General features: G+C 26.9%; 1 protein-coding gene across 1 annotated transcript; it reads right to left on the bottom strand.

Annotated features, from left to right (window-relative positions):
* Window positions 1–945: 945 nt before the first annotated feature.
* Window positions 946–6,366, bottom strand: LOC111683473 (protein CREG1). The gene is made up of 4 exons (XM_023445546.2): window positions 6,213–6,366; window positions 1,353–1,887; window positions 1,192–1,273; window positions 946–1,122 (listed from the first exon to the last, which is right to left on the bottom strand). Exons 2-4 carry the CDS (start codon window positions 1,839–1,841, stop codon window positions 1,013–1,015), a joined length of 681 nt encoding a protein of 226 aa, XP_023301314.2. The 5' UTR covers window positions 1,842–1,887; window positions 6,213–6,366; the 3' UTR covers window positions 946–1,012.
* Window positions 6,367–21,837: the final 15,471 nt, after the last annotated feature.

Below are 21,837 nucleotides of genomic sequence, written 5' to 3'. Positions count from 1 at the left end.
CTCTAAACAGACCTTAGATTGCTTGGAACCAATGTAAAGTGAACTGTCGTGTAGTACAGGAAAAATACCTAATTTAGATATTTTAAAATAGAGGTGGTTATCATACCGTAACGTCAACAAAAGCAAAAATTTTCAGCTAATACATACACTTATATATATTTAGAATCCAAATCAAGAATAACTATCCAAATCTAAATACGCCTACTGTATCTTATTCATAAAATAAAGCATTTAAAATATGAGGTTGAAAATCAGGATTTTATCATGAGAGTGGTTAGGATGGTACTTAGTGTTAGATTTATTGAATAAGAATCAATATTATACAATTCTAAATTAAATTTACACAATACACCCCAAATAGATGGAGTTTCCGTGATGTAGTTTTTGTTTATCAATACAAAATGACCAAAAACCTAGATTATTTTTGTTATAATATATAGATTTATATCTGACTAAACATTTTTTATAGGTCCAAATCCATTGATTATTTAATATATAATGTATCCAATTCAAAATTACTTATTATTTTCGAAATTTAATGAAAGAAACGATAGATTTCATGTTAAGTCAAATATTGATAAATTCTGATAGGTATATAGGATAATAAATCGGTTAAGAAATGTCCAAATTTAGTCGTTCCACTACTAAAATATCTAAAAATATTATTCTAATATATAGGAGTAATAAAAATAATTGTTCACATAAAGTTTTTTCTTTAAATTTATAAAATTTTACATAGGCAAATTACTCAATTGATTCACTGTAGGTAAATGGTATTTATGATCTTAAATAGCCAAATATAGTACTCCTACTTGTTTTTGACTGATTTGTGATCTATAGGACTAACAAACAGACAAACCGTTATAGAATTGTTAAGGACTTGTATGTGTTGCACATTTCCTTGTGCCCCATAAATTTGTTAATTAAAATTATTGCAAACAGAAGTTTTTATTATTATTTACAAAAACAAAAATTGTAAATATTGAATTTATTTTAAAATTTATATACAAAATTATGGTTTTGTATTATAATAATCGGTAATATTAACAGTATGTGGCCCACCATAATAATCCAAAACAAAAATATTTGTAATATTCAGCTCACATAGGTAAAATGAGTGTGCTAAAATGAATTTAAACATTAGAATTAATAAATACTTAAATATAAATGAAATTTATAAATGTTATTTACCCTTTAACCAATTCTTAGCAGCAGGATGTCTTTCGACGAAAGCTACTAAAGCACCATCATAATCATTGCTTGATTTATCCATCTTCAAAAGTATAAAAAAATTTCATAATATTTTAAATTAGAAAAATTAATGCCATTATAATAAAACATAATATTATTACCTTAACAACTTGTCCACTTATAATAGCACGAGCACATGTTGGTTCCATGGGATCAATAGGTGAGTTATTATCAGGCCACGGCCTTTTAGAGCAATGCATTAATTGCTCATCAGTAAACAAGAATGTAGCCTTATTGTTATGCTGCCAATCGGGACCAGTAAAATCTAAATCAGTCAAAAGAAACCTTATGCGTCCAGTCGATTGACCAAAAGCATCATTATCGTTTATAGATATTATATTAACCATTGGATAATCTTTAACGGCACTATGTGTTGATATTGTACCTACAGAAGCCCAGTTGGCTTGATGCACTAAATTTCGAGCAATTTTCACATGATCTAAATCGGGTGCCGATAGTGTTGCATTGCGTCGTAGTTGTCTTTTATATTCTCTTATTATGAGCGCATCTTGATATGCTGAATAACATGTAGCAAATTCAAGATACACTCCAATGAGCAAGAGAAAAATTTTAATTGTTTTTCCCAGCATAATGGAATTGGTTTTTTAGAGTTTCATACAGTTGGATCTGTATGCGCTGTAAGAAATATAAAATTATTAAATGTAGCTGCTTTAAAAGGAGCATTGCATTATTCATTTACAGTGAATCAATTAAGTAATTTGCCTATGTAAAATTTTATAAATTTTAAGAAAAAACTTTATCTGAACAATTTTTAGCAAAATAAATCTTATATTTTAATTTTCTACCATAAAAAGTAAAATCGTTATATTAATTAACGAGATTTTTGATAAAATGTAAACTTATTGTTAATTTTTTGGGACAATAAAGTATTTTGCTTTTTTAGGTTTTTTTGTTCATTTTTTTAATATTGCTGCATTATTTTATAAAATTTAATATTTTTATTACTCCTACATATTAGAATAACATTTTTTAGATATTTTAGTAGTGGAACGACTAAATTTGGCCATTTCTTAACTGATTTATTGTCCTATATACCTATAAAAATTTATCAATATTTGACTTAACATGAAATCTATCGTTTCTTTTATTAAATTTCGAAAATAATAATTAATTTTGAATTGGATACATGATATATTAGATAATCAATGGATTTGGACCTAGAAAAAATGTTTAGTCAGGTATAAATCTATATATTATAACAAAAATAATCCGGGTTTTTTGTCATTTTGATAAATTGATAAACAAAAACTACATTACAGAAACTCCATCTATTTGGGGAGTATTGTATAAATTTAATTTAGAATTGTATAATATTGATTCTTATTCAATAAATCTAACACTAAGTACCATCCTAGCCACTCTAAGTATAGGGACATCACCATATACCACTATAGAACTATTAAATGCTAAAATCTTGATTTTCAACCTCATATTTTAAATACTTCATTTTATGAATAAGATACAGTAGGCGTATTAGGATCTGGATAGTTATTTTTGATTTGGATTCTAAATATATATAAGTGTATGTATTAGGTGAAAAATATTGCTTTTGTTGACGTTACGGTATGATAACCACCTCTATTTTAAAATATCTAAATTAGGTATTTTTCCTGTACTACACGACAGTTCACTTTACATTGGTTCCAAGCAATCTAAGGTCTGTTTAAAGGTCTAAATTTAAACATAGTGTTCCTCCAAGTTCGTATATAGATTTTGAAAAAGATAAATCAGGAGTCCAATAGTTTTCCTTGGATACAAGTCGCCTTTCTTTGGCAGTTAAAGTTTTTGAAAGAGCACTCAGTGCGTTTTTTCTAATTATTCTTTGGATCATTTCATCTATTACTCTATTTTATATCTTTTAATATTATTGATTAAACATTTCATAATTATATTTTATTAATTTACACTTGTTCTAGAAATTTAAACTAATTTTTTATATCGAAATTGCCTCATTATTATCCTTTAAATATTTTAAGGCAAATAAAATCACATTTTCACCCAATGTGGATATGATTTTTGCTAATTGCAATTAAAAAATACTTAACATTCTTCCTTTTAACAATAAAACAATAAATTCCAAAAATAATTTGAACACCCCAATGAAATTAACCGGAATTCTCAAAATACTTTATTGACATGCAAATTCTGATGAAAAATAATAAAATCCAACAACAAATGCACCAAAATTTGTATTTTAATATTTTTTTCTTGGTTTTCCCATTTTACACAATCTCTATTTTTAATTGGTAAACATAAATTTACTTTTTTCTTTTTTTCCAATTTTATTTATGAACAAAAATCTAAATTCTCTTAAAAAAGGTAGGCAAAAAAACTTAGTTGATTCACTGTATGTATATAAATATGTGTGAAATAGTTGTCATAGTTATAACTTTTAAAAAATCTTTGAAGTTCAGTTTTGGTTTAAAGTTATAAAATTTTCACATTTTCGAATTAGTGCGGCTTATCACATTTTCTATTATGCTCATGTGTAATTTCAGGTAGTTTTTCCCAAAAACTGTAGTTTTTCCTAATGTAAATAGTTTCGTAGATAAAACATCTGTATTTAAAGTATGCACACATAGGTAATTTAAGTAAGTTAGGATTTATTATTTTTTAAGCGTTACCTTTAATAGCACAAATATAATACAATATTTATTAAGGGAAAAACTATTTTTCATATTTCACGAAAAGAATTGTACAATCTGGTCCATTTCAGATTTCTTAGATTATTTTGTAATATTATTTTGAACATATTGTGGTTAGATCAAGAATTCTAATCGCAGTTATGAAACTGAGACTATTTTAAAAAATATGTTAACGAACATCGGTTTAATAAATAAATTTAACCCCCATTTTCACAATGTCTGGTTATTTTTATACCCTACACCACTATAGTGGGGAGGGTATTATACGTTTGTGCTGATGTTTGTAACATACAAAAATATTGGTGCAATACCCACCTTAAAGTATACCGATCGATTCAGAATCATTTTTGAAGTCGATTAAGACATGTCCGTCCGTCTGTCCATGTAAACCTTGTGCGCAAGGTACAGGCCGCAATTTTCAAGATAATTTGATGAAATTTGGACCAAGCATGTTTTTTGGCACAGGGCCTATTGAAAATGGCTGAAATCGGTCCATTATTTCACCTAGCCCCCATACAACCGTACCTCCCGAATTAAACTTTTTATGCCATAATTACGTCAAATATTTTATTATCTTTCTAAAAATTGGCACAAATAAGTTTTACATAAATATAAATGACACTGCAGATTTTCGTAAGGATTGGCCCTTATTTGACCCTAGACCCCATACAAACCCCCCTTCAAAAAATGTCTTAAACGTCTAAAATTGACTTGTAACCATTTGTATCGCAATGAAACTCAACAAAACTAACTGTTATTTAAAAATATATCCTTTTCCCAAATTTACCGAGGATCGGCCCATATTTGGCCTATATAAAGCCTCATTTAGAAATTTTGGTTTTTTTTATCAATAAATTGCTTAAATATTTTGGAATAATATTCAACATAAAAGTTTCTTTATAAAAAGTAAAAATTTTAAAAATATACTCATGGTGTAGGGTATTATATGGTCGGCCATGCCCGACTATACTTTCCTACTTGTTTTTATGTTCTTTTTTTTGGAAGTTATTATGAAATTGTAGTATTATAGAATACAACAAATTTTTGCTGGGATGTAGCACATTTTTTCGTAATTTCAAATCATTTAAATTTAAAATCCCGTTATATTTGGTATTAACGATCTTTGTTTAAATTAATTCGGTATGTAAAAAACCGGCAAATTTTTTTGTTATTATAATTTCGATTTAAATGTTCATGTTCATTTTTCATTTCTGAATCTTCATTTACAATAAAAAACAAGTAAGAAGTTATAGTCGGGCGAGGCCGACCATATAATACCCTACACCTGTATACGAATAAAATGTGAAGACTAGTTTTGCAGCTTTTTGTCGAGATACGAGTATATTAAACAAAATTATGAACTAAAAAGCCCTATTTGGCGGGTTCAGTTCTATGGGGCCTAGGTGAAATAATTGACCCATGTTAACCATTTTTCAATAGGCTTCGTCTACAGTATCATAAATACCATCATGTGCCAAGTTTCATTGAATTATCTCCAAAATTCTGACCTGTAGTTTGATTACAAGGTTAACAAGCCTTATTAGGGGGTTCAGTTGTATGGGGGCTAGGTGAAATAATGAACCGATGTTAATCATATTCAATAGGCTCGTCTACGGTATAATAGAAGATCATGTGCCAAATTTCATTGAATTATCTCCAAAATTACGACCTGTAGTTTGATTACAATGTTTACAAGCCCTATGGGGGCTAGGTGAAATAATGGACCGATCTTAACCATTATCAATAGGGTTCGTCCCTGGGAAGATCTAGTACCAAATTTCATTCAATTATCTTTAAAATTGCGACCTGTAGTTTGATTAGAAAGTTTACATGGACGGACGGACGGACATAGCTAAATCGACTTGGAAAATGATTCTAAGCCGATTGGTATACTTTAAGGTGGGTATAGGACCAATATTATTGTGCGTTACAAACATCAGCACAAACCCAATATACCCTCCCCACTAAAGTGGTTGTTTATTTAAACTTTAATCCACTGTAAGAATACTAATATATGGTTTTTATTTATAAACACGATCGTTTGTTTTATCTGTTGTTACCTTTTTAATAAACCCCAGCGATTTATCAGCTGTTGCCATTATCATTTACGTGCGCTTTGGAACATAATAGGTATTTTTCATAAGTTTTTTTGCGTTTTTTTTATTAATTGAAGCAATGGAATATTTTGAAAGAACTATTATTCTAACCAAAAATATTAAATTTTTTTAACCAAAAGTTACAAGTCCATTAGTTTTATTTTCTTTAGATTATTAATCATTATCAAATTTTACTTACTTGAAATATGGAATGTATTACAAAGACAAATATAATAATATTTTTATTATTATTATTATTATTATTTATTTTATAACCGTTCAGTTAAATTGTTATTTTGTGACTGAACGTCGAGTGTCTGTTTTAATAAAACAAGGAAATTATTCTTTGGCGAAATGCTCTTTGTTCGCACATTTTGTTTAACAACAAAAAATTGTGTGAATAATATTTGCGATTATACATAAAACAACAAATAATAAATAAAACAAAAAAAGAAAGAAAAAATCGAGTAAAAAGGCAAACGCCGAAAAATTAGTTAGTAACGACTTCCGAGCACAGTATATTAACCAAAATACTATTTTCAAAATTTGTATAAAAATTATTAAATTTTTATAATGATTTTCATAAAAATGTGTGTGAAATAAAATTTTAGTCCGAGAGAGTAAATTGATTTTTGAAATAGTTATAGTTTGCGAATATCAAAATTCGTTTTAACCTTATTTGATCATTCTAATCACCATTAAAATATCCTCCATAATAAACTTTGATATTATATATGTCACTATTAAAATTAACATCAGGAAAATATTTGGAAAAGAGATAATGATCTTGTGATAAAGAGCTTGTTTGATAAAAAGCTTTTGGTTTGCACATAACTTGTTTATTTAGAAAATTACTGCGCATTTTAATTCAATATTAAAGACATTTTCTGATGGGGACGTTTAAGGGGGAAAGGGTCAATATAAAACTGATCCTTTAAAAAATTTAGTTAAGATGTTTTAACTTATACGAAACTTGTTAAGGTATAATATCATCGCTAGGAATGACAGTTAAAGTCATTTTCTGAAGTGGACTTTATGTGGGGGGTAGGGTTAATAAGGCACCGATCCTTATAACATTTGATAGAGACTTTTGACTCGCACAAAACCTGTTCTATATAGAATTTCACAGGTCAAGAAGGGACCGATTTATATAAAATTTTACGGAGATATTAAGATTAAAATAAAATATGTTCCTGTCAATTTCCACCGCTGTAGATGTTTCTTTTAGACAGTTATAAGCATTAAAGCCATTTTCTGAAGGGGGTTTTAAAGGGGGGGGAGGTTATGGACCAATACTTATAAATTTTGCAAAGAGAGTTTCCATAAATCATGATTTTTACCGCTATAGATTCTCCTTTTACCCAGTTATGAGCGTTAAAGTAATTTTTCGAAGGGGACCGAAATTATGGACCGATGATGTCCATGCAAAATTGCAGCTCACTAGTTACTTCTATTTGGATTCTATAGTGTTTTAAACAGACAGACATGGCTAGATCGTCTTAGAATCTTATAAGAATAAAGAATATATATTTTTATGGGTCTTAGATGAATATTTCAAAGTGTTACAAACGGAATGAAAAAACAATATACACCCCCCCCCCCTCAACTCTTTTTTGATGGGCATAAAAAATATATAGAAAATCATATTTAATTCATATGTATAAGTATTATATAGAATCAATAGACATTGTTGGGTGTTGCAAATATAAGCATGAACACATAATATCCGTTTTGTTAATACAATAAACCGGTGCGCTAATATCAGCTGTTAAATGTATTAAACTTATCCCAAACAGTTGGAAATGGGATTTTTTTTTAAATAAGTTACACTGAAAAAAATAATATACATATAAAATCTGATTCATATTTTTAATATATTTTTTGTATTTTTTTTAAGTTACTTAGTTCAATTTGATTGATTAAGGTCTCACCTGTTTTTTATCACTTAATTAAATAGTTCTTGTCAAGCACAATAACACAACAACCGTATTACCGTTTTTTATACCCTACACCAATTTATTGGGGAGGGTATATTGGGTTTGTCCTGATGCTTGTATTGCTAATATTGGTCCCATACCCACCTTAAAGTATACCAATCGGTTCTGTCCGCCCGAAGGTCACAATTTTGAAGATAATTCAATAAAATTTGGTACATGATCTTCCCAGGGACTAAGCCTATTGAAAATGGTTAAGATCAGTCCATTATTTTACCTAGCCCCCATACAACTGAACCCCTGAATAGGTCTTGTAAACCTTGTAATCAAAATACAGGTCGCAATTTTGGAGATAATTCAATGATTTGCACATGATCTTCTATGGTATCGTAAATGAAGTCAATTAAATTATTAACATTGGTCTATTAATTCACCCCCAAATAACTGAACCCGCCGAATATAGCTTTTACGTTCATAATTATCTCGACAAAAACCTGCAAAATCAAGTTCAATACTAGCCTTTATGATCCTCATGAACTCTATAATTATAAGGTCTCATTTGACTTAAATGCCTTTTAAATAAAAATTGTTGAGTTTTTCCATAAAACTTAAATGAAAATAATAATACCATTTTTCGGTTAAAATTGGAAATTCATTAAAACAAGCAATAAAATATTTCGGATTGAAATCAACTTTTATTTGGTATTTTTACATACTTATGAATACAAAGTATTATACAATTCACAAACGATGCCGTAAAGTTGTATGTCATAAGTTTTCACAATTCTTTGGTTTTTTATTAAAAAATTTTTTCTGCGAAATATTAATGACATATGCTAATACAACAATACGACACCGACAGTGAATTGGATAAATGCGATGTCCTTTCTTTTAAAACATATAGTTCTTGAAGTTTGCAAGTGCTTACCATGATGTTTGTGAAAAAAAAAGTAAAATTTACTCCATGGAAGTACTGAAACAGACTTGAAGAAGTGATGATTTTAACACAGGCTTGTTATAGAAGGCATGTCCTTTTTATTTGAAGTTTGGAAGTTATAAGGAAGTGAAATTGTAGTATTATAGAATACAACTAATTTGACTCAAATAATATTAACATAAATAAATTACGATTAACTCCTTACTGCGTAATTTGTTTTACAAGTCTTGCTACGTTTGCAAGGGATACGAAAATATTTTAAATATAATTTCATTTGGCTATGCCAAAATTTTACATTTCTATACATTTTTTATGAAAAGCACAACTCGTTGATTGTTAGAGATTAGAAAAATATATATTTTTTTAATAAAACACCATTTTACAAATTATTTTCCATTTAATTATAGACATTTATTTTTATTTATTGATTTTAAACTTATTTGTTTTTTTTATTAATTATTTTATGTTTTTTATTAGTTGTTTATTAAAATTATTTTTTCCCAATTAATATTGTTTAATGTTAACATTTATACAATACAGTATTTATTTAATATTTTTCTTTGATATTTTTTATTATAATTTCTTTTTTTTTAATATGTATGTACTTTTTTTTGTTAATTATTATGTACTCCTTTAAATACAATAATTAGTAGAATATATTTTTAATCGGAAAATTAATTAGTTAAGAAAATAAAAACTTTTAGTTGTCATCCAGTAAACAGTTTCTTCGTTTTTTAGTGAAATACTAACAGTTTTGTTAAATTGAAAATGTGATTTAGAATTATATTAACAGACTCGTAAGTAAGTAGAAGATTTTAAATATTGTTGTATCGTAGTATGTCGTATTTTTTTTATTATTGATTTGTTTTTGTTTCATAACATTTTATTTGAAAATTTTTTTATGACTTACAACGCTACAACGATATGACATCGATTGTGAATTGAACGATATATTTTTTATGTTATATATCGGAAAAATTTGATTAGTTTTACAACTTGTTTTAGAAATTGTGATTATAGTCTTTATAAGTTTTAGTTTAGCATTGTGAGCAATGATGTTTGTTTAAAATTGTCATCGTTTGGTACTGATTCTGTGGAAGCCTTATGACACATCATAAGTTCTTGTGGCATCATGATTCCCCAATATCGTATTAGAGATATTGAAAAACCCCAGTTTTTTGACACTCAAAGAGATCTTTTTATAAGATTTGTAATGTCGTCTGAATGCCTAAGCAATGGACTTAACATTGAAAGCTTACTCTCTATTATACATATTGTAACCCGAAATGCAAAAGGGCGTAAGGCAAGACATACACGATACAACTGCTGGTAAAGTGTGAGAAGGTAGCTTAAGAGAAGTTGTGAGTCGGTTGTATAAAAGATCAAAATGTTTTGATATTTTTGCAAATTATATAAACGGGTCGCAATGTAAAAATGATTGTTGTACAACATTATTCTATTTTACTCTTTAAGTAACAAGCAAGTAACATTGTATGTGTGCGTAAAAACAAAAACAATAAAACAATTCAAAAATATCAAAAAATTAAATGAAAATTAAATGCGAGTTCCCAAGAAAAATTGTATTAGTTCTACAACTAGTTCTAGAACACATGATTTTAGCCTGAACTCGTTCTAGTTTGGCGTTGAGACCAATGATTTTTGTTCGAAATTGTCACCTTCAGAACTGGTTCTGAGGAAGTGTTATGGAGTCGACACTCGTTCTTTGGAACACTTCTGGAACTAGTTTTTTAATCAATGATTTTTGTTTGAATTTGTCAACATCGGAACTAGTTTTAGGGAAGCTGTAGAGAACGTATAAACAAATACTTCTTTTTTAGCGTTTTTGTTTCAAATGATTAAGATTGAAAATTTTGAATTTTTATTTATTATAAAAAATAATAAATATTTTACAATAAAATACCATTTTCACTCAAAAATTCTTTTAACAAAATATAGTTGTATTATGAGATTGTTTTCAAAATTGTAACATTTGTGTGCATTGTACGCAACATGGTTGTAAACAAAGTTGTTTAAAAGATCGCATCGTGTATTTCATGCATAACAACATTTTTAACAATTTTACAGGACAGACAAAAATCTAAAGAAAATGAAAACTATTTGTTCAGTTCACTATTAGTGTTGACGGTTGTATCGTTGTATGTCGTAATATTGTATTATTGATTTGTTTTTGTTTCAAAAAATATTATTTGAAAAATGTTTATTATATACAACGCTACAACGATACGACAACATTTGTGAATTGAATGATTGTGATTTTTTGCAAAATTTATATCCCAACATATACACATCTATTATTTCGCTACTTAGGACTTTGCTAACTTGTGGAAATTCATTATTTGTTGTTACGGCATTTTGTAGTTCGTAGTTTTTGACAGTAGAGTTTAAAAAATTTGCTTTAATATATATTTTGATGAAGTTAACCATTACAATATATTCATATATTTTTACTATTGTACCAATGTTATTTACAAAACTTACATACATATATATATATATATCTTACGAAAAATTTAATAATTCTTCAGCACCTCTAATCTTTTTAAATATTTTTTTGTAAGGATATACGTTACAAGCAGCTAACTTTTCCTTCTTTCGATACCATTTCGATAAAATTCTATTCTATTCGATAAAATTAAGTTTATAAAATTTTAATTTTTTGAAATTTTTTTCAAATGATTCCACTAGTGTGGTAGCACTGTGCAACTAGTTTCAAAGAACTAGTTCCTTGAAAACTATTTACAAGTTTTTAAGAACCACAACAATAATCTAAGCGTCGGGTTACTAAAGTAATAGCGACACTACTAGTTCCAAGGCTGTTGTTTAAAAATCTGAAGTGGTTCTGTTTTCACTCGTTCTAGAACTAGTACTTTTTAGAACAATTTCTAAAAATTTTCTTGGGTTGTTGATATATTTTTTTGAAAAAAATCTAAATGTGTTAATACCAAATTTGTTATAAAAATATGAAATACAGAGAAAACAAAACAATTTGTCTTAGAAAATTTAAAAAATATGCAAAATATGCTATAAAAATGTTGAAAATATGCAAAATATATGCAATTTAAAACAAAATATGCAATTTATGCATTTATAACAAAATATCCAAATTCTTTGATTCGAAAAGAAAACTAGTTAAAAGTTATTTTGAGTTATTGACTCAACATGCATTTGCATAGAAAATCTTGCCTTGATTATGACAAATTTTTTTAGAATTTTGGCGTCTTAAAGAAAACGTTCTTCTTGAACAAATTCAAACATTTTTTGCTGGGATATGAAATTTTTTTGAAATTCAAATAAATTAGAATCAAATGATGTAAAATAATGCAATTCAAAGAAAGGAAATGATCATATCATAGCAATAAAATAATCATATTCAAGAGTAGATCTAGGGGTGAATGAAATTTTGAAATTTCTCCTAATAAAATGAAAATATTTTGTAAAAAAAATTGAAAAAGCCTTTTCCGAGTCTGATCTAAGAAAACATGCTGCTTGGAGTTTGTTGCTTCAAGTAGAATAGTTTTTTTTTTATTTTGAAAAAGACACATTACTAATTCATTTTGTGACTCACGGGCATCCAATGACAAACTTTTTGGTAAAAGTTATGTTATCAATTCATTCTATATTAAAAAAACATAAAAATTTTATAATTTTTCTTTTTTTAAATAAAATAATTTACAAAAATATATACTCTATATACTGTATATAATATATATATTTTTTCTCTTTATATTTTATTACAAAGTGTGCGTGTTTTTCTTTATACTTTTAATTAAATTTAGTTTATTTTGTTGTTTTTCTTCTTATATATTGTTTATATGTTGTTTTTGTTTGTTTTACATATTAATATGGCATTTATTTTTATTATTATTGAATAATATTTAAGACAAAGATTTGTTTTGAAATATTTTTTAGTTTAGTTTTTCTTTTTTGTTGTAATTAAGTAGTTTTAAATATATTAACTATTTATTATAAGTATATGATATTTAAGAGATTTTTATTATTTTTGTTACTAAATTTTTGGGTGGTTACAGTGAATTATTTAATAATTTTTTTTATTGTATTTTTTTTTTCAACATTTTCTTTGTTTCGTATTGAGTTTGTACCAAAAAGTTTGTGTACTTTTGCGTTTTGTTTTTTTTGTTTAAAAATCAATTTGATGTTGTTTTCCTTTTTATTAAATTATTAATTTAAAAAGTGAAATTATAAATATGTTTAAAATAATTATAAGTTAATTTAAAAAAGTGAACTTAAAGCAGTATTCGTTGATTTATATATATTTTTTGTTTGTGTTTTTGTTTGATTTTAATTGAAATTTTATTTAAAATTTTTTATTGAAATTCTTTTGGTTTTTTTTTAATTTAAGCTTAAATTTTAAAGTCATGTTGTATAAAAAATATTAACTTTTTGTTTTTAAATTTGTGTTTTATTTTCTTAAATTTTATTTGTGTTTTAGTATTGAAAAAATACAGAAACTTAAGATTTATTTCGATTTCTTTTTGTTAAGAGAATGAAAGTTTAGCGAACAGTCATTGAAAATGTAAAATTTTCTTATTTCTATATTTTATTGGTTTTTGTTTTATAAATATATATATATTTACGTTCTTAATTACGATACATTAATACATTTATGATTTGCTTTGTGTATTGAGTCATCTAGAGGGATTTTGAAATACTGGACCAAAAGAAATATAATTATTTAATTTTGAAAAGAGTTTTGTTCGAAAGCAATCATTAACATAAAATATATTTGAAGGTGAAACATATTTTTGTGGATTTTTTATAAAAAAGATTTTAAACATGCATTTGTCACCGATTTTAAAGAATGAGAACATATAATACGATTTTGAAGACCACTATTTACGAAAGTTTACTGGGATCACACAAAAATGATTAAGTTTCAAGTTTTGTGATGCAGTTTCCATTTAGGTTTTTTATAAAAAGATTTAAGACATACATGTGCCACCGATTACATATCAAAAATGGGAATATATAATACTATTTTGCAATATTCCAGACCATTAACTACGAAAGTTTAGTGCGCGCACAAATGATTAAAGTTTCAAGTATCGGTAACTTTATCGTGACATACATACTTACAGTGTCTCAAATATGACAAAAAGTTATTTTTAGGGCACGAAAACCTGATGTAATGAAAACATTTTGAGGTTAGATTCGGATCCAGCACTACCTTATTCTCTAGAAAAGTATACTTTGGTCTCTGAGTTAAAAATTTGTAGTCCTGTATTACTAATAAAGATTTTTATCCTGGATCGTCGGACAGCTTTATTCCGATCTTAATTGTGCCATTACTACTCTCGATTTTGCTGCACAAAGTAAGTATTATTTTTTGGGCCTCTTAGTATTCTGCGATCCCTAAATTAAAGAAGATCTCTATGAATTTCATTTCCAAGTGATGTATAAAAGGACTGTTGTCTTCGTATATTTAAGAAGAAAAAGGCATCAGACTGTGTGATGTTTAAATTGGAAATAAGAAGACCTTCTTTTTTTTCTTGTAAGTGATGTTCTAAGATCACTTGTAGGCAGGTCATTACACAGTCCTAAGGGTAATTAACAAGATTTCTTTACCCATACCCCAAAGTGGTGCGGGCTAGCACATTAAGACCTTGTTACTACTTCGCAATTAATGCGTAATTGCTGTAGCATGAGTAAATTGGCTGTAATCCTCAAAATGGTCCACAACAACAGTTCGAATATGGTAACAGGTTTAGTTGGTGAAATTGTATTGGAGTCGACACTGATCTTGGGGAACAGTTTCGGAAACAGGTCGCATTTGACACCTTTACAGCTGTTGTGTCATCCCAAAGACCAATAAGTCGATATTACAATTTCACTTACAAAAAAAAAGAGTATAATAATTACTTCTTGAGAATGACTTTAGAAGTGGAATCAAATAAAAAGGACATCACTTCTATGACAAGCCTGTGTTAAAATCATCACCTCTGCAGGACTTTTTTATTACATTCATAGAGAAAATTCTACTTCTTTTTTGCTTGTTTGGAAGTTGTTTATTTACATATTTGAGACCTTACAATAGCTGCGGTTTCCTCCAAGACCAATCAGTTGACATTACAATTTCACTTTAAAATAACTTACAAAAAAAGAACAAGAACAAGAACTTCTTGATAATCTTTATAAGTGGTGAATTTGGAATCAAATAAAAAGAACATTCCTTCTATGAGAAGCCAGTGCTAAAATCATCACCATTGGAAGTTGTTTTTTGCTTTTTTTCCACACATTCGAGACCTTACAACAGTTGCTGTGCCAATCACTTTCGGATGATAACTTCCAAAAATAGTGAATTTGGAATCAAATAAAAAGGACATGCCTTCTATGGCAAGTCTGTGTTAAATCATCACTTCTGTAGGTCTTTTTAACTACACCCATAGAGAAAATTCGACTTCTTTTTTGCTTCTTTAGAAGTTGCTTTTTGCTGTTTTTTTTACATATTCGAGACCTGCTGCTGTGTTCTCCAAAATACCAATCAATTTCGAATGATAACTTCAAAAAAGAACATAGAAATTACTTCTTGAGAATGCCTTTAGAAATAGTGAATTTGGAATCAAATAAAGAGGACATGGCTTCTATGACAAGCCTGTATTAAAATCATCACATTTGCAGGTTTTTTTTCAGTACATCCACTGAGAACATTCTACTTCTTTTTTGCTTCTTTGGAAGTTGTTTTTTTTTGCTGAGATAGTGTTTTTTAATTCTCTAGAAGTACCTCGACATAATAACAATGTTTTACAGAACGGGTTCTGGGAGTAGTGATTGCTGTTCGAGAATCTAAAGTGATTCTGTTTGCAGCCGTTCTAGAACTAATTAATTTTGAATACATTTTAAAATATATAGAATAAGTTAAATAATGTTAATGATTCCTTTAAAATTAATAAAAAAAAAAAAAATAAAAAAAAAATTTTTAACTAAAAAGCAAGTCTAAGGAATTAAGGAGTTTTTTTTTTGTTAAAATACATATTTTTTTATATTTTTTATAACAATTTAATAATGTTTTTTATTAGGGACCGAAAATATTTGTTTGTTTTTTCTCTTCAAAAGAAAAGGTAACACAAAAAATATCTTTATCTTATTTAGGGATTTTTTAATCATTATTATAAGATTTGTATCAATTAGTTTGCCGCTTAAAGATATTTGAAAAATACCCAGCAAAATCTCGGTAATGGGTTGTAATTTCCATAATCAAAGCCGAAATTAAAGTACTTCTGCATCCGATTAAAATAGAGTCATTAGTAGCCCAGCAAAAATGGAAAGAATTACTTCCAAAGTAATAACATTTATTACAGTAAGTGAATTTTTTTTACCTTCTATAAAAGTGATGTTTTTTTGACTTCCAATGAAGCGAAAAGAATCCAATTTCGTTAAAAAATTGAAGGTATAGTTATTTGTACTAACATTTTCTGCATTAAACTCATTTTATTTTGGAGTTGATATTATTTCAATTCAATTATTCAAGTTGTATTCTATAATATTACAATTTCACTTTTTAATAACTTTTAAAAAGAGAACATAAAATTTACATCCTGAGAATAACTTCAGATGTAGTGAGTGTGGAATTAAATCCCAGCTATGGCAAGCCTATGTTAAAATCATTACTTCTTCAGGTCTTTTTCGGTACTTCCATGTAGTAAATTCTCCTTTATTTCGCTTCTTTGGAAGTTCTTTTTTTGCTGGGAGAGTTCTTTAAAGTAATGAAGACAAAACTTATTTTTCCATTACTACTACATATCGTCTGCATTACTTTGAAGTTCAATAGTAATGACTTTCTTTTAATATGATATAGGAGTACGTTATTTTTTGTTTTGTCATTTTTAGTCTTGTCATTTTGCTTGCATATTTTATTGAATTGTGTTTTTAGAATTGTTTTTTTTATCAAAAAAGAAAACAACATTAAATTTATATCTGAAAACCATTATTTGACGCGCAATAAAATGACTACTATATACCGTCTGCATTACTTTGGAGTTCTATAGTAATGACTTTCTTTTAAAATGATATAGAAGTTATTTATTTTCAATTTTGTCAATTTGCTTGCAAATTTTATTGAATTGCGTTTTACAAAAAAAAAAAAAAACGAAAACAACATTAAATTTGTTTTTGAAAAACATTATTTGACGCGCAATTAAAGTTCGAAGCAGTGGTGCAGTGAATAGAACATATAACGAACAAACCGAAGTCCCTGATTCGTATTCTTACTGACTTTTCTTATACATAATTAAAACCATAACAACTTACTTCTTTGTATGCTAAATGTACTTTTTTAACTGCCTCCAATGACATTACCGTGTTAAAATGCTAATGAAGAAGTAGTGAAAAGAGATTTTATTAGAAACAAACCGAAGTCCCTGATTCGTATTCTTACTGGTTTTTTTAAACATAAATTAAAACAAAACCACTTACTCAACAACTTCTTTGTAAGCTAAATGTACTTTTTTAACTGCGTATTCGTAAGCGATCGTAGAAGTATTTGCCTCTAATGACATTACCGTGTTAAAATACTAATGGAAAAGTAGTGAAAAAAGGTTTTATTAGCAATTTAAGACAAAGTGGTGCAGTAAATAAAACATTAAACGAACAAACCGAAGTCCCTTCTTTGTAAGCTAAATGTACATATTTAACTGCGTATTCGTAAGCGAGCGTAGAAGTACTTGCCTCCAATGACATTACCGAGTTAAAATGCTAATGAAGAAGTAGTGAAAAGAGATTTTATTAGCAATTTAAGACAAAGTGGTGCAGTGAATAGAACATTTAATGAACAAACCAAAGTCCCTAATTCGTATTCTTACTGGTTTTTTTTAACATAATTAAAAACAAAACCACTTACTCAACAACTTCTTTGTAAGCTAAATGTACTTTTTTAACTGCGTATTCGTAAGCGAGCGTAGAAGGTAAATACTCCAATGACATTACCGTGTTAAAATACTAATGAAAAAGTAGTGAAATGAGGTTTTATTAGCAATTTAAGGCAAAATAAAACCACTTACTCAACAACTTCTTTGTAAGCTAAATGTACTTATTTAACTGCGTATTCGTAACCGTGTTAAAATGCTAATAAAGAAGTAGTGAAAAGAGATTTTATTAGCAATTTAAGACATTACTTTTCATTGAAAGTTTTTCCTGGATATATTTGTCTCTGGTATTGGTAACGACAAACGAAAATCGAATAAATCTTATAATAATGATTAACTTATTAACACTTATTTTTAAATCCAACAGTTTTAATAGTTTAATGAGACCTTTTTGTTATATTTCTTATAACTGTTACGTTCCTGGTTTTTCTTGTTCTTAATTTTTTATTCATTTATTTGTTGTTATTTTTTTAATATGTATTTTTTTTTTGTTTCTCTTTTGATAACAATTTAAGAACATTGTTAATTAAATATGTTAATTACTAAATATATATGTACTATAAACTAAACATATAAAATGTATGTAATGTATATAATTTTGGATTTTTTTTAAATTAAATTATTTTTTATATAGTTTGAAACTCTTATCGTTTTTAAATTTTATTTAAATATTATTTTATTATTTTTGTTTTGTTTTTTTTATTATTATTTTAACACATATAACATATAAACATCTACAATTGTTTTTTATTTTTATTTATTATTATTTATTTTTATTATTATTATTTTATAAATGTATGTTATAATTTCGTTTTATTTTTTTTATATAAATTTTTTAAATAATTAAACAATCAGAAGACAATATTACCTTTTAAAAACTGGAAGTGTATGTTTGAATTGCTGTTTTTCGTTTAAGGTACAAATTTTACAATTTTGATTAAAACAATATGTAATGAATTCAAATAAAACTTTTTAGGAATTTTGTTCCCTCATTGTTGTAACGTTTTTTTATAATTTACATAAATATTGTTATTATTGTAGTTTTACGTTTTATGAATTGTTTGTTTATTAATGTTTTTTTCTTTTTTGTTAGTTGCTGCTTAAAAGACAATATTGTCTTGAATTGTTTTAATAATTTTATATTTAATTTACATACAAATATAACTAACAGTTTTTTATTACAAATTTATCGTTTTTATTTTTATTAAATTTCTTATAAATATATATTTAATATTTTAATTTTTTTTTAACAATTCCTTGGCGCGAGTTTTTTTTAAATAATAAAAAAAATGTGTAATTTTAAAAATTATAAAAAAATCAAAATATTTTTAATATAAATATTTAAAGCTCCGTGTTTTTTTATTTTAAATAATAAAAAATATATGTATATAATTTTTAAAGTAAAAAAAATAAAAAAATAATAATTTTGTTAAAGAAATATTTAATTATTTAACACATAATCTCGTTTTTTTTGTTTTTGTTTAAAATGTGACTAGATTATAAAAAAAATATTATGTTATTATCCATTTTAATATTGAATTGAATAATAACATATTTTTGTTGTCTATTTTGTTTAATTGGACAAAATTTTATTCGTTTTTTTTTTTAAGAAAATAGTTCAGTTGTAGTTGTGTTGGAAAACAATATTTTTTTTGCTGCTATTGTTTTCATTGGACATTCAAAGTCTGTAATAACTGTAATAAATAAAATTAGATTATTTATTAGAATATTTTTAATTTCACTTTTATGTTTTTTTTTTGTTTGTTTTAACATTTTTTTACTAAAAATAAAAATATTTTTAAGACACTTTAAAATTAAACTTTAAAACGATTCCGTAGAACGAAAAAAAAACTTAAATTAAACAAGTATGAATGTATAGTCGGGCGTAGCCGACCATATGATACCATACACCTGTTAGTATGTATGTTAAAAATGGGGATTAATTAAAAAAAATAAAGAATTTGGTTTGTTTTTTTAACTTTATTTCGGAGTATTTTTACTTTTTGGCAAAAAAAAAGAATTTTATTACAAGAGGGCTCAAAGGGGAGTAGGGCAAAATATGTCCCTATTCTTAAAAATTTTGGTAGGGGGAGTTAAGTCTTCTTCAATATTATTTATGTAGAATTTAAAAGTGTTATTAGTGTTTGCAAGTGAATTTTGACTTTTAAGTCATTTTCTGAAGGAGAGTTTGTATGGGGGATATGATCAAATGAAGCCCGATCGGTAGTGTCATTTAAAGTTCTATAAAACTAAGTTTTGTTGACTTTTGTTAATATAATAGATCATTTAAATTAATTATAAGCCAAAATGCCCTATTTGGGGGGTACGGTTGTATGGGGGCTAGTCGAAATAATGGACCTATTTTAACCATTTTCAATAGGCTTCGTCCTTGGGCCAAAAGAAACGTGCGTGCCAAATTTCATCTAATTATCTTCAAAATTGCGCACAAGGTTTACATGGACAGCCAGCCAGACGGACGGACGGACATAGCTTAATCGACTGAGAAAATGATTCTAAGCCGATTGGTATACTTTAAGGTGTGTATAGGACGAATATTTTTCTATGTTACAAACATCAGCACAAACCCAATATACCCTCCCCACTAAAGTGGTGTAGGGTATAAAAAAATAAATAAAGAATAACAAATGTAAAAAATTAATATTCCCCTAAGAGCGGAAAATTTTATAACTTTTTGTCTCAAAACAACTAGTTCTAGAACGAAAACAAAAAACCATTTCAGATACTTAAACAACCAACTTGGAACTGCTGGTATCACCATAGCTTTTGTAATTGTAATGAATTGTACAGGGACAATGGAAAATGAGCTGCTGGTTCTTTATATTCTGTATAAATAAAAATTCACTAGTTTATTTTTTCAAACGTTTGACTTGGAAAAAAATACTATATATTCGGGCTTGGCCTAATAAATTAGGTCTTTTTTCATAATAAACTATTTATCTTGAAAATTACCTTGATTCCGATTTATTTAAGCAATTTATTGGCGAAAAACTTATTTTCAAGAAAAGGCTTTATATTAGGATTCTATAAATCGACTTTCGAATAATCGAACAATCGACTTTTTGTCGAAAAAATTCGAAAAGTCGAGGTCGACTATTTTGTTCCAAAAAAGTCGATAACTAGACTATCGTCTGTGAAAAACGTCAAAAAGTCAACTTTGTTAATAAAAGTCAAAAAAGTCGAAAAGTCTGAAAGTCTATAAGTCGAAAAAGGTCGATAAGTCGGAAAAAGTCGAAAATTCGAAAATTGTAGAAACAAGTCAAAAATAGTCCAAAATTTTAAAAAAGTGGAAAAAAAAGTCAAAAACTCTTAAATAGTCGGAAAAACTAGAAAAAAGTCAAAAAATAGTCGGAAAATAGTCGAAAGAAGTCGAAAATAGTCAAAAAGTTGTATGAGGGGAAGGGTCAATTATGGATCGATGCTCATAAAATTTTGTAGAGAGAATTTGATTCATATAAAACTTATTTAAGTCGAATTTCATTGCCATACTCGCATTTTTAAAACAGTTGTGGTTGTGTTAAAGCTGTTTTTTGTGGTGCGTCGTATGGACTCATGGATAAAACGTTTCAGGTCAATTAAAGAATTCTGGCATCGATTTTTTAAAGCATATTCTGGCATATTTTACCCATAGGAGCATAATTTAGCATAGAATAATCCTTATGAGATCGTTTAAAAAAAACTCTTAATGATGATTATTATTTGTTCTTTGAACATAAAACGGAATTCTATGAAAATAGTTCTTTAAATTATAAGATAAACAAATTATCAAAATCGTGTAGCAAAAAATATGATATTAAATATTGAATATTTCATTACGTTTTCAGTCTTTTTGAGCTTTTCAATGTTAAAAAAATTATATATATTTATATTAATTTTTAAAGCATATTTTTACAATTTTAAGAACATATTTTGATTTTTTTTACTGCATATGTTAAGCGCTTAAAACTCTTTTTTAGAGCATATTTGCGGTTTCTCTAGTCATTACAAATAAGATATTAGAAGTGAAAGAAGAAGTGTTTTAGTTTATTTATTGTT

The sequence above is a fragment of the Lucilia cuprina genome, chromosome 4, assembly GCF_022045245.1.
Source record: "Lucilia cuprina isolate Lc7/37 chromosome 4, ASM2204524v1, whole genome shotgun sequence".
NCBI classification, from domain to species: domain Eukaryota; kingdom Metazoa; phylum Arthropoda; class Insecta; order Diptera; family Calliphoridae; genus Lucilia; species Lucilia cuprina.
Note: the sequence above shows the minus strand (reverse complement) of the source record. Positions and strands in the feature narration are given on the sequence as shown.